This window comes from Gobius niger (assembly GCF_951799975.1).
Source record: "Gobius niger genome assembly, chromosome: 19".
Lineage (NCBI taxonomy): Eukaryota > Metazoa > Chordata > Actinopteri > Gobiiformes > Gobiidae > Gobius > Gobius niger.
Window position 1 is genome coordinate 21,887,097 of NC_136870.1, and position 13,451 is coordinate 21,900,547.

The 13,451-nt window shown below is 39.9% G+C and overlaps 1 protein-coding gene across 4 annotated transcripts in view; it reads right to left on the reverse strand.

Annotated features, from left to right (window-relative positions):
• The window catches only part of usp54b (ubiquitin specific peptidase 54b), a 134,372-nt gene that overhangs the window by 16,605 nt on the left and 104,316 nt on the right, over positions 1-13,451 (reverse strand). For all 4 annotated transcript variants that reach the window (XR_013793899.1, XM_079577116.1, XM_079577117.1 and 1 more), the window contains 3 exons: positions 12,889-13,016; positions 12,637-12,795; positions 2,459-2,606 (listed from right to left, as the gene is read on the reverse strand). Coding sequence is in view for 3 of the 4 variants with exons in the window: in XM_079577116.1 (XP_079433242.1) it covers positions 2,459-2,606; positions 12,637-12,795; positions 12,889-13,016 (435 nt within the window). In the remaining variant the exon portion in view is untranslated. The remainder of the gene's footprint in view (positions 1-2,458; positions 2,607-12,636; positions 12,796-12,888; positions 13,017-13,451) is intronic.

The window sequence follows — 13,451 nt, forward strand, 5'->3', positions numbered from 1 at the left end:
ACACACACACACAGACACGGGACACGGCGCGGAGGCTCGGAGGAAAATCGGGAAAAAAGCAAGCTCGGAGAATCTCTCGATACGTCACTGGTTCGGATTCTCGACGGCGAAAACACAAAAGCCCAAGCAAAGCGACGATCCGAAGTGATTTTAGTGCAGCACAATGCGTCCCAAATGATTTTTATTGTGTCCTCAGCATTCGCAAAAAGCTGTGTTGACAAGCGCTATTTGACTTGCAGCGCGATGTTTTACAGGCCCAAAGGGAAGAAAGTCATCTAGATTAAGCAAAAAATAACTGTCTTTTTGAAATAGAATGAAGTGTGTGTACGTTTTTCTTCAGTGACTTATACTGGTGTCTTTGGATGGATTAAAGCACTACACTAAACATTACAAGCACTTTACTTTACAGCATAGTCGTTGAACAGAATTGAAAACCAATTTATTCCTAACTTTAAGCTAATATTAACCCCTTAACCCTCAACTTAACCAAGCACATTTACGCCAGCTTAACCAAATATTAAAGTTTCTTGACTGGAGAGCTTACAGCCTATAGGCCTGTGTAAAGGCTGATGTAAAAGCTCAGACCTTCAAAACTCATCTTAGGGTCCTACTTGTTTTTGTTATCACGAATTAGTTGTTTTTGTCGCATTTTCGTCCTATGTTTTGTCACGTTTTCACTGCTTTTTTTGTCACATTTTTGACAGAGAGAGAGAGAGAGAGAGAGAGAGAGAGAGAGAGAGAGAGAGAGAGAGAAGAGAGTGACAGAGAGAGAGAGAGGAGAGAGAGAAAGAGAGAGACAGAGAGAGAGAGACGTCCGTTGCTGGCTCTGTCCCTGGTTTGTTTTAGACTAAGACGTCTTCATGTGTTACGGACTACAGTGAGTGGCGTTATCTGGTGAATGACGTGCGACAGCTGTGATTGGTTCGGTCAGAAACCCGTCAGACCCACTTTCCTTCGTGCAGGAAAGAAGTGGGTTATTTCCATCCTATGTAATGACTGTGCTGTAAAGAAAAGTATGATTCAGTGATTCCATGAATGTTGCTTTTACCCTTAACGAGTCAGTGAAATAATCGAGGTCCAACACAATCTTAACTAGTCTAAACAAAGGATTTGACTCAATTCAGACTTTTAAACTAATCTAGTGTTTGCTTTTTTGGAGTGTACAAATATTTGAGTGTCTTATGAATGCCTTATTCATGTGGGGGCTCAATACTTGAGTGTACGCCTCATTTAGCCTCTTAACCTCCACGTGAACCGGGCACATTTTCTGCAGTTTGGCTTTACCCAAATCTAAAAAAAGTGTCATAAAAACAACCAAAATGTGTCCAAAAAAACAACCAAAATGTGACAAAAAACAACCAAAATGTGCCAAAAAAACAACAAAAATGTGACAGAAATTTAACAAAAAAAAACAACAAAAATATGACAACAAAACAACCAAAAAATGACAAAAAATGACAAAAATGTAACAAAATAAAAAATGTGACAAAAAGCAACAAAAATGGGACAAAAAACTATAAAAAGCAACAAAAATGTGACAAAAAAGCAAAAAAAGTGACAAAAATGTGACAAAAAACAACAAAAATGTGACCAAAAAACAACAAAAATGTGACAGAAATTTAACAAAAAAAACCAACAAAAATATGACAACAAAACAACCAAAAAATGACAAAAAACAACAAAAATGTAACAAAATAAAAAATGTGACAAAAAGCAACAAAAATGGGACAAAAAACTATAAAAAGCAACAAAAATGTGACAAAAAAAGCAAAAAAAGTGACAAAAATGTGACAAAAAACAACCAAAATGTGACCAAAAAAAACAAAGGTGTAACAAAAATGTGAAAAAGTTAACAAAAAAGCAACAAAAAATGTGACAAAAAGCAACAAGAAATGTGACAAAAAAAACAATAAATAAGGCAACAAAAGTGTAACAAAAATGTGAAAAAATTAACAAAAAAGCAACAAAAATTGTACAAAAAAGCAACAAAAAAACAATAAATAAAGCAACAAAAATGTGACAAAAAGCAACAATAATGTGACGTAAAAACGTGACAACCACACGGCAATAACGCAAGGAAAAAGACCTGTTGACATCAGATTTGGTCCAAACTTGTACTGGTTCAGGCAGGGGGGGGTAAGAGGTTACAGATTCAGGGACACCGGGGCCAAGCTGCCAAAGATCAGGCGGGACCAGCACGACATGAGAGACGACACTCACTAAACATTGTGTAGCATTTTGCATTGGTGTGTAAAAAGACGACAACATGACACAACAGCACTCGGAGCAGCCACAGCTAAAGACACACACATGACACAGGGAGATTTCTTTTTCGGGCAGCCAGCAGCACCCAAGGGACACCCGGGAGGTCCGCCGGGGTGCAGAGAGAGGGGGCACAGCTGCGGCGGACACGTATATATATATAGTATATGACAGAGTGGGACAGTAGTAGCGGTACCTGCGAGGACACTGTGGGCGGGCGCCTCCCGTCTCCCGTCCCGCCTCCTGTTCCTGCCTGCGTTTGATTGGGCCGCCAGTGCTCCTCATGCACGCAGCTACAGCCAATCCGCTATGCGCGTTAGCCTCATGCAGGGGTCTGAGTACAGCTGAAGGGAGGGGGGGGGGGGGGGGGGGGGAGGTTAACACCGAGAGAGCAGGAGAGACAGAGAGGACAGGAGGGAGTGAGAAGAAACAGGTATGTTAAAAAGAAAAAAAGAGAAATATAGAGGAGGTTATGTCGGGGGCGCCATGCACTAAACGCTTCACGGCTTTCAGTACAAGTCGTAAGAGTAATTTGAGTTGCAAAGATGGAGGCGGAGTTTAGGAACAAAGTATTTAATCAAGTATAGTGGAGTTTCTCAATTAGACATTTAAAGTAGTCATCCAAACAATTTCTCAGTGCTGTTACTTTTAGGCCATGACCTTTTGTTGGGTTTATACAGGTAGCAGCAAGAAAAATCTATTACTTTTAATTAGAGATGCACCGATACCGATACTAGGGGTATGAGTCTCTGCCAATATCCGATATTAACCGCTACCAAGAGACTTTCCTAAAAGTGGTTGCTGTGAGTGAAAAAGTTAATGGTTTTCTATCTCCAATGTGAGATCAATTGAGATCAATAAAGTCTTGTTATGATGCATATCAATTATCGATTATATGTACTAATAGAGTTTGGGAATGTGATTGTAAACTAATGGATCAGTTGTAAACTAATGGAGATTTTAAAAGTTAAAATACTTATTGTTCACATTAAAACAATTGGACACCACAGTGAGTTAGATGTATTTACCAGGAGTAACTCAGCAGCGAACGGTGTTGTTCCACAGCTTTTTTCTCCACTTCTAATACTGTCTTTAGCTAATGTTAGTCAATGGAAATGTATGCTAACAGCTGCAAAGATGGCGGATCTCCATGGTAACTGTGGAATTTCCCGAACTCTATAAAATAATGGAAAACATTTAACAAGTATCATTCAATTTTTGACACTATCCTTGGGACAGGCTATCTAAAACAACTCACATGATCTGATCATTACAACTTGTGCATTACAAATAGAGTGTCTTATATCAGTAATTCTACAACAAGAGATCGGCCATCTTTGCAGCTGTTAGCATACATTTCCATTGACTAACATAAGCTAAAAACAGTATAAAAAGTGGAGAAAAATGCAGTGGAACAACTCTGTGACTGCTGAATCACTGCTGGTAAATCCATCTAACTCACTGTGGTGTCCAAGTGTTTTAATGTGAACAATAACTCCTGTATTTTAACTTTTAAAATCTCCATTAGTTTACAATTGCTGCTAATCCCATAATGCTTAGCGATATGACATCACAGTCCCGAACTCTATTGGCTCGGGTACCTATGCACAGTAAAGTGAAGATATTACTGCGCGGATGTCGAACTACTCCTGGTATTATTACGCCTTACAATATAGTTCCCCTTTTTATCCGCTTAGAAAATCCACATTGTTTAATTTTGTGTAACTATACTTTATCGTGTAACACATCACATAACCATATTTAAATTGGGAAAACATGGAAGAGCTTGGTAGCTTCTATCTTCACCTCGTTTGGAGCTATAGAGGAGAGGAGGAGAGGCTACATGCTAACGCAGTCTGTGCTGTGTTTACGTGACTGAGGGTACGCGTGAAGACCAGACAGGTACAAATGAACTCGTCTAATCTAAGGTAAGAACATATCTCAGTATGTAAAAACGGTGGCCTGTTCCTTTAAGGATAGTGGGCTGGTGCCTAACCTTAAACAATTTAAGTGGTGGAACACAGGTACCGGGAAACATGGGGCTGACTCCATTGGTTCAGTATCGGATATTTGTAGCTGATACCTGATATCGTATATCCATTATCGGATCGGTGCATCCCTACGTTTTATTTAATATCCAAATACTATAATTTTATGCCACAAATACAAAAAAAAAGCACTTTATTAAATATAGGAATAAGAGGAAATGTTGATGTTCAAAAGCAAATTGAACACAGTGAGAAACTTTAGCGCTAGAATGTGCATAATCTCAGCCAAAACAGCAGTTAAATGAGTTTCTGTGTTATTTCATTTGTATAGGCACCTTAGGCAGTGAAGATAGTTAAGCGGTGTCATTATTTCCACCCAAAAAATTGATTTAGGGCCAGTTTGAATCCAATTTAATGGTTTAATTATCCTTAATTCTGGCATCATTTCTTTCTTATGCCCCACGGAAACCTTTTTATTAAAAGCCAATAGAGCTGTGATTCCCATCCTCAAAACTTCACGGGGGGTAAAGCTTCTGAAAAAGCTAGAATGAAGGAATGGTGTTTTTATGTCTTTTATATTGATTATGATTCTGCAAAGTCTTCAGTTACTTCAAACAAAACCTTCTGCCTTTGTAAGTCTATTTTCAGTTCACAGGCTCGCTCATAATGAAAAGAGCAGGAAAAAAATTCACCAAAGTAAGTATTGGATACAAAAAGAATTCACTTGGTTATAATCAATTACAGGGCAAGACCTATAAGAAAAAACTTTCCAAAAATCTGCCAAAAGTGAGCAGATCTTGTTTCCAGGACTTTGAAACTTTGCAGTGAGTCATCAGTAGAAATAAAACCGCAGAAGACCGGACTGCAGTGTGTGGGTGGTTATGAGCGTAAGAGTCCAGACAGGAGATGGATCGTGGACTGGGACTGTGCTAAAGTTAAAAAAAAAAAAAAAAGCTCTGAAAAGTTTCTGACCATCTCTACAACACTAAATAATTTAACACAGTTTTGACTGGCTGTTGGTGTGGAAAAAACCTGAAGCTGGCAGGTTTTAGTCAGTGAAGAATCAGTGAGGAATCATTGTACTTTTGGCTATGTTATCCAAAAAATTGTGGCATTTGTCTTGAAAATTGTTGGAATATTTTACTGAACCATGTCAACACCACCGATTCCTTTTTGTATTCCCTTCCCAGCAAAAATGTGTCAAAACAAGACTTAAAAAACACCAAATCATGAACACAACATGGCTAAAATGCATCGTTTCTGTATTTTCAACAGTATTTATATATTGTATGATTCTCATTGAAAGCATTAAACCAGGAATGAACACATGGATGTACACTACCGTTCCAAAGCTTGGGGTCACCCAGGCCAGTTCTATAGCTTCTCTAATGAACAGCTTTCAGCAGTGCTAGCATAATTGCACGAGGCTTTTCTAATCATCAATTACCCTCTAACACGATTAGCTAGCACAATGTACCATTTGAATGCGCCTCTGCACGCATATGTAGGTATTCCATTAAGAATCACCCATTTCCAGCTAGAATGGGCATTCACGACATTAAAGCAGTACTAAGTAACCTGTTTACCTTAATAAATCCTAGCCCTCTGGGGGTAATACAAGTGTTAATGGGATGATTGGGGGGTCTTTCATCTCCCCCTTGTGTTTCTGGTCAGAAAACTACAGTTGCAAATTCCCTGCCTCCGGGTCAGAGTAACCAATACACACTAATGGAATCACGAAGAAGAAACTGACAGACTAACGGGCAAAGCTAACTGCGGGCTAGCGCCACTTAAACAGTATTTACAGCCAAGTTTGAGTGAATAACATTATCTCCATTGTGTAATTGGATGTACAATATCCCTCTCTCCCTTTGTTTTTTTCTGTCAGCGTAGTATTTACTCTCACGGACAATTAATGAGTAAAAAATCGTAACATGCTACGACACCTGCAGTGGCGCTTATGGCCTCTAGGGGCATGAGTTACTTAGTACTGCTTTAACAATGTTTAAACTGTATTTCTGATCAATTCAATGTTATCCTCATTAAAGGAGCTATAACTGACTTTTTGTTGGAGAAAATCATTGTCGCTCCATAAAAGTATGTTTTATAAATAGTAATTTATGAGAAAATATGCCTGATGCGGTGTTTGCGCCATGCTATGATTTGTTGATGTTTTGTATGGTCAACCCAAATATATTTTGTCCATATATGACGAAAAGGGTTACCAGTTTCGTCACATTTTGACTAAAAAACAAGGACATTATAAGTGACCCCAGACATTTGAGCTGTAGTGTTTATAGGAATCAAAAAAGGGTGAAATAACTCAAATTATGTCATCTTTATCTTGACACCCTTTATTAACATTTTCTCAATGAGCTTCTTAAGGCAGTCCACTGAAATGGTCAAAACCATTTCTGGTGACTGCAGCATGAAGCAGTAATCAAAGCAAAAGGCGGCTATTTGGAAGAATCGATCTCACCTTTTCTTTTGTTTAAAACGTAATTCAATATGTGTTCATTTCATTCATAAAGGCCTTCAGTGAGAATCAACAACGTAAATGGTCTTGAAATAAAAAAAAAAACAATACATTAAAAAGTTACAATAATTTGGCAAGGGATTGTACAGTCGTGTATCCAACCTATGGCGAAGCATTTCATTGGCAATTTCCATAAGATGATGCACAATTATCTAGATTTAAGTGCTTTTCTTGTGGCAATTTAGTCTACTTGTGTACCTGTGTCAGAGAGATAAGCCCTTAAAAGTGAACTTAAAGGATATTTCAGGATTTTTGACATAAGGCCTCATTTCCTATTGTTATCCAGAGTGTTGCTGATTTCTGGAGATATTTTTTTTTGTAATTTATGCAGTTCTTATGTTTGAAGACTTTCGTGGCGCTAGGCTAGTGCAAGCCTAGCGCACTAGTATGTAACACTAGTAACGCATTTGTATGGTATCAGCTAGCCTGCATTAGCCTGTCTTACGCACTCCACAGTGCACCTGAGTCAAATCACTTATAACACCAGACTAACCATATAAATGTCTGTGTCGATAGAATAATTTTAACCATTTTGCATTTAAAATAACTTATATTTGAGCAGCATCAGCTTCGTGGTTGTATAAGCTACGCTGTGGCGGAGTGATCTGCTAGAAAATAGTCTTTCAAAATGTGATCATTCATGTGATGCAAGGTCAGCTATATTCCAAAAATTATTCTATCGACACAGACATTTATATGGTTAGTCTGGCTAGCTAATGCAGGCTAGCTGATACCATAGAAATGCGCTAGCCTTGCACTAGCCTAGCGCCACGAAACTCTTCAAATATAAGAACTGCATGAATTACAAAAAAAACATATCTCCAGAAATCAGCAACACTCTGGATAACTAGAAAATGAGGCCCTATGTCATAAAATCCTGAAACATCCCTTTAAACTTTAACTCTAAAGGTTGTCCATTTGTGTCACTAGTTCATCAAGTTAGTTCTGATAAAAGTCCTACAGTGTATTGTCATTTTAGTTCATCCTCCACTTTGCAACTCTCTGGTTAAAACATCTACTTATATTATCATAAAAGCATTACATTTGTTAGTCATACACCAAAAGGATCCATTTCAACACACGTCAGATACCATTAAAGGCAGGGTATGCATGGGGATTGTTTAGTAATGTCCATAGCCGCTATCTAGTGGTGCAATTTGTAGTGGCATTTCAAAAAGCTCTGTGAACGCATCCCTTGAAATCAGTTTATAAACGCTTAGAAAGGAGACGGCGTCAGAGCAGCCGAATGCGTGCCAAAACGCGTCCGGCGGAATCGAATGGGCCGCTCTGCCGCCGCCGTCGTCGTCATTGGCTGCAAACTCTGCAAGAATTGAGACAAATTGTCGGAATCCCTCGACATGGGACGTGGGAAAGCGAAAAGGGGCCGTTACGCAAGCGCCGCTGATAGTGATGCCATCTGTTCATTTGCGCGGCGTCCTTCCACCGTGTCAAGGTTGGCCGTGCTCGCCAGGCTGCGCATAGTCAGTGGCTGCGCTCCCGCTCAGGACGCGCCGAGGACACGGGGCTCATAATCCCCTCGCATAGATTTAGCCGGAGCCGAGCCCGTAGAAGGGGGGGAAACCTGCCTCGACGGTGGTTTGGCGGAGGGTGGTTTTACACACGCAAGCACAGCGCGGGACGGAGCCGTGTAACTGCAATGTCATGGGAACAAAGCATGGCGAGACACGGGGGGGCTGACTATAGAACTACCACTATACTGCTATCTTTGCTTTTGCCTTCTAGGGTCGCCACGTGAACAAGAGCCCATCATTTTTCTCTCATATTGGCACTTTTCTTTTCTTGCCGAGTTGACTCACCAGAAATGGTACTTTCAAATGCGAGTTAAATAATTCTACACAATTCTAACCTCCATAAGTAATGTAAGTCCTCCAAGCCGCACACCCTTCAATATGCAGCCCAAGGTGAACGAAGTTTGAACTAGGGATGCGCCGACACCACTTTTTCGAAAACCGATACGAGTACTTTGATTTAAGTACTTGCCGATACCGAACACCGATATCAGGACAAGGCATTTTCTTCAACAGACATTTTGAAGTGAATGGACGGTTTATAGACTGACTTTTTCACAGCAGATTGGTTCATAATTAGTTAATTTACTCATTTACATTTCCTTGAGTAAAGTATAGGCTACACTTTTAAGAGAAGTTATATCAGAATTGAACAGATGCCATTTTTATTCAAATTTTGTATATATATGTTGCACTGTCCATCATAAACAGAACAGCTCATGTCCAAAAGCTCCCCAATGCTTGTGCTTTATTCTATTTTTATTTAACAATAGTATTGAGATGGTTACTTATTACTGCAGCTAAATGCTCTTTTCGCCTTTACTTCAGCTCTGTGTAGATTTTCTCGTGTGTTTATAGCAACTTATCCAGTAGCTACAGCATTTTGATTGTTTCGCTACAGCTCATTGTCGCTCAATATGTCCATATTGAGATACATGCAGTATCTCTTTATTTGGGATTTCCTGAGTACTTTTTAGTCGCTGGGTTAGTTTTTCAGATGAATAAGCCCCTGGGCAAAAAACGGAGCAAGAATCGCCAGAACTGGTAGCCATGAGTTAGCGGCTAGTTAGCAACATTAGCCTGTATCTTGAAAACACTAACAACATTTAGCTCTGGTTAAATCCAGCACAGACTCTGATTTAGGGAGTGTTGTCTGTAATAAAGTCAGCTTTATGTGGAATGTTGTAATTTCACTAAAGAATTCTCCAGTTTCTTGCTATTTTCTCTCCTCACCGGAGAGAGGTGCGTCCTGTAGGAGCGTCGGCCACAAGTCAAGTGGTATCGGTTTCTGGTATCGGGACCTCATGAATGAGTACGAGTACTGTACACTGCGTTCCAAATTATTATGCAAATTGGATTTTTGTGTCAAAAAGGTAAAAAAAATAATAATAATAATGAAACTCATGGATGGTATTGTGTCTTGGGGCTCTATGAATCACTGACATAAATCTCAGAGACCTGGGATGATTAGTTTTCAGGTTAAGCCCAGTTAAGGGAAAAACTACTGAAAAAGGGTGTTCCACTTTATTATGCAGATCATCATTTTTAAGCAATATGGGAAAGAAAAAGGGACTTTCTGCTGATGAAAAGCGTGAAATAGTTGAATGCCTTGGTCTAGGTATGAAAACCTTCAATATTTCATGAAAAATTAAGTGTACTGATCATACTCATCATACTGATAAGAGATTTGTGGATGATTCAGAGCCCACTCCATTTTGTGCAGATAATGGCACAATATGGACGGTTTCTGCCAAAAAAAACACATCAGATTAGGAGAACAGATGCCACAAAGCAGCATACAGGTATTTGAAGCTGCTGGTGCCTCTGGAGTCCCCCAAACATCAAGGTGTAGGACCCTCCAGAGGCTGCAGTTGTGCATAAACCTTCTATCCGGGCCTCCCCTAAACGGTTAATTGAAGCTGAAGAACAGAAACGGCTGCAGTGGCTCAAAAATACATGAGGACTCATTTTCAAACAGTCTTGTTCACTGATGAGCGCCGTGTAGCCCTGGATGGTCAGATCAATGGAGTAGTGGATGGTTGGTGAATGACCACAATGTCCCAACAAGGCTGTGACGTCAGTAAGGAGGTGGCAGAGTCATGTTTTGGGCCAGAATCATGGTGAGAGAGCTGGTCGGCCCCATTAGGCCCTTTTAGGCTCCCTGAAGGTGTGAAAATGACCTTTGAAAAATATGTGGAGTTTCTGACTGACCACTGTCTTCTATCCTACAAAAAGAAGAGCCGTGCTTTCCCGAACAAAATCCTCTTCATGCATAACAACGCACCATGTCATACTGTAAAGAATACCTCTGCATCACTGGCTGCTATGGGCATAAAAGGAGAGAAACTCATGATGTGGACCCCCTCCTCCCCTGACCTCAACCCTGTTGAGAACATTTGGAGCCTCAACAAAAAAAACTTCTATGAGGGTGGGAGGCAGTTTTCATCCAAACGGCAGCTCTGGGAGGCTATTCTGACATCCTGCAAAGAAATCCAAGCAGAAACTGTCCAAAAACTTACAATTTTAATGGATTTAAGAATTTTGAAGCTGCTATCACACAAGGGCTCCTATGTTAAAATATAACTTGACCTGTTCATATTTTTTTGATTGAAATAGCTTCTGATTTCAGTAAGTATGACCTCCTAATGCTACAAATACAACACATGACCATTTTCAGTTAATTACAAGCTTTAAAATGTATTGAAACGATGAGTTGCATAATAACTTGGAACAGTGGATTTTGAGGTTTTTACTATATTTATTTTTGAAAAAAATACTGTTATCACTAGGAAATTTTTTTCCACCACATTTAAATGATCCTCTACCAGTTAAAGACTTAAAAATTATGCTGACTCTCATTTGAGTTGACAATTTAGAAAATCTTAGAAAAATGTCATTTGCATAATAATTTGGAACGCAGTGTATGAGGACAAGCTTGTGGTATCGGTGCATCCCTAGTTTGAACCCTGAAAAATTAAACTCCCTCTCTGACCTTGTGCAACACAGATTTAGATATTACCGAATCAAGTGTTAGCGAGACCCTTTTCACTCTCTGTACCCCAAAAATATAGACACACAAAATAGTTATTCCCTTAACTGGATATGAAGCAAAAACAGTCCATTCACACCACCCCAAACAACTATTAGAGTATCTATTAGTGATTCTACCACTATTCATACATCAAATGCTACTTCTATGACCAAATCAATCAGGACCTTGTTTTTGTCCTTGACTGTATTTTTGGTCGTGGCATGAAAGTCTCATATCGCCCAATCCCAAACCACTACTACTACTAGAAAGAACAATAGCTGTGCCTGGTTGATATCCCTGGGCATATTCTGGTGCTTCTTTCATTCATTGCAAGTTTTCTTTCTTAGAATCTCAACAATGCTCTAAAAACAATCTTAAAAGAACCTAGGACAGTAAATAGAATAAGGAATAGACAGAATAGCATCATTGTTTGTGGTTTCTTCAAGTTCTGAAAGACCAAGCAATTTCCCTTCTAGATCTAAAAGTCTATAGTCTCTGGAGTAAGAGCAAATTGACTCATCATCACCGCCATTTTGACAAACAGGAACCCATACTGGCGTTGCACACAGTGAGTAAACGGACAAATAAACAACACAGACGGAGGGGCAGATCGACACACCTCGGAAAACGACCTTAAACCCCTAGATTTGAACAAGACAAGCGTCAAGAATTAGCCCAATGACAAAACCAATGTCCATTTCTCCAGCTGCAATGTCACAGATGTGCACCGCTTTTACATTTTGCGAGTGAAAAGTGAGATGGAAATTCAAAACGTTTTGCTAAATAAACAAAAGCTCAGTTGACCTTAAGAGTCGGCTTGTACTGGGCCTGTCCTTTTTCTTCATGTGTCATTGTTGGAGCTGCGAAAAATTGACTTTTAAAAGGTCTAGTCACTGTAAGGCCTAATACATTAGAAAAATACACTTTGTGCTAACCTCTGTGACAACACTGAAAAAAAAACTCTTGGATCATGGATAAATCCTGTGCATGCTATTGTTATTGCACATACAGTATATACTGTTCATTTCGTATGTATCTACAGATGAACAAAGTTACTTTTTAAGAGTAATGACACCAATGGTGGCACCTATTATGATTAGCCAAGGAATTGTTGTGGCAGAGTTGCTAAAATATTGAAAACTACACTGGGGTCCAAAGCAGGATCTTAGGGAGTCAACAAGACAATGAATATATACATCAGTTTGTTACATCAAAATGTAGAGGCCGATTCATTCAGGAAAATACACGACTATACTGATGACATGGCGGGTGTTTAGGCGTGTTTCGTACCCTGGTGCTGTAGCTGGTCGAGGTCCATGTACTTGCTGGGTTTGGGGTTGAATCCCAGAGCGGCCTCTCGCTCGGCCTCCCTGCGCCGCTGCTGCTCCTGCTGCCGGGCCCGCCTCACTACCTCCTCCTGCAGCTCGTCCAGCTCACTGCGCCCTGAGCCTGCCACAAAAGAGCCAGAGCAAAACGGGGAAATGATTGCACACTGCGGGAATAACATTTTTTTTTTGATTGATTTTGTTGACCGTCCCATACCTGTGTTGGTGGCCGTCCCGCTGCCGGAGGGGGGCAGCTCCTGTAAAATGGCACCGCTGCTTTTGGACTTGGGCACCGAACGCCATGAAGGTCCTGACATCAGAGCCCGCTTTTGTTGTCCTACCTCCCTGTCGCAAGGAACCAGGACAAGACAAGCAAAAATTAAAGGGACTATACAGAGTTTAAAAATGTTGCGTGTGTAGACCTATTCACCACAACTGCCTCTAAAATCCTGCACTGTCACTCAAAAAGGTGTTAATTCAGGTCCAAATTGCTGTCAATATAGAAGGTGCAGTTACACATATGACCTGAGGTGGCAGTAGTGAGTATAAAATGGCAAACTTGCATCTAGCCCCTTTAAGTCAGGTCTTGGGGCAGAATTTTTATACTCATTTTTTTTTTTCCTTTTCTATTATGCAAGCAATCATCGACAAGTTTGACCATTTTTGTGATGTTTATAGTTTCTCATTAGACGCTAACCTGTCTTTAGCTTAAATATTCAAATAAAAATAACTTTTCTGTCCAACATTTCGTAATTAAAATCGCTGCTTCACTGAAATAAA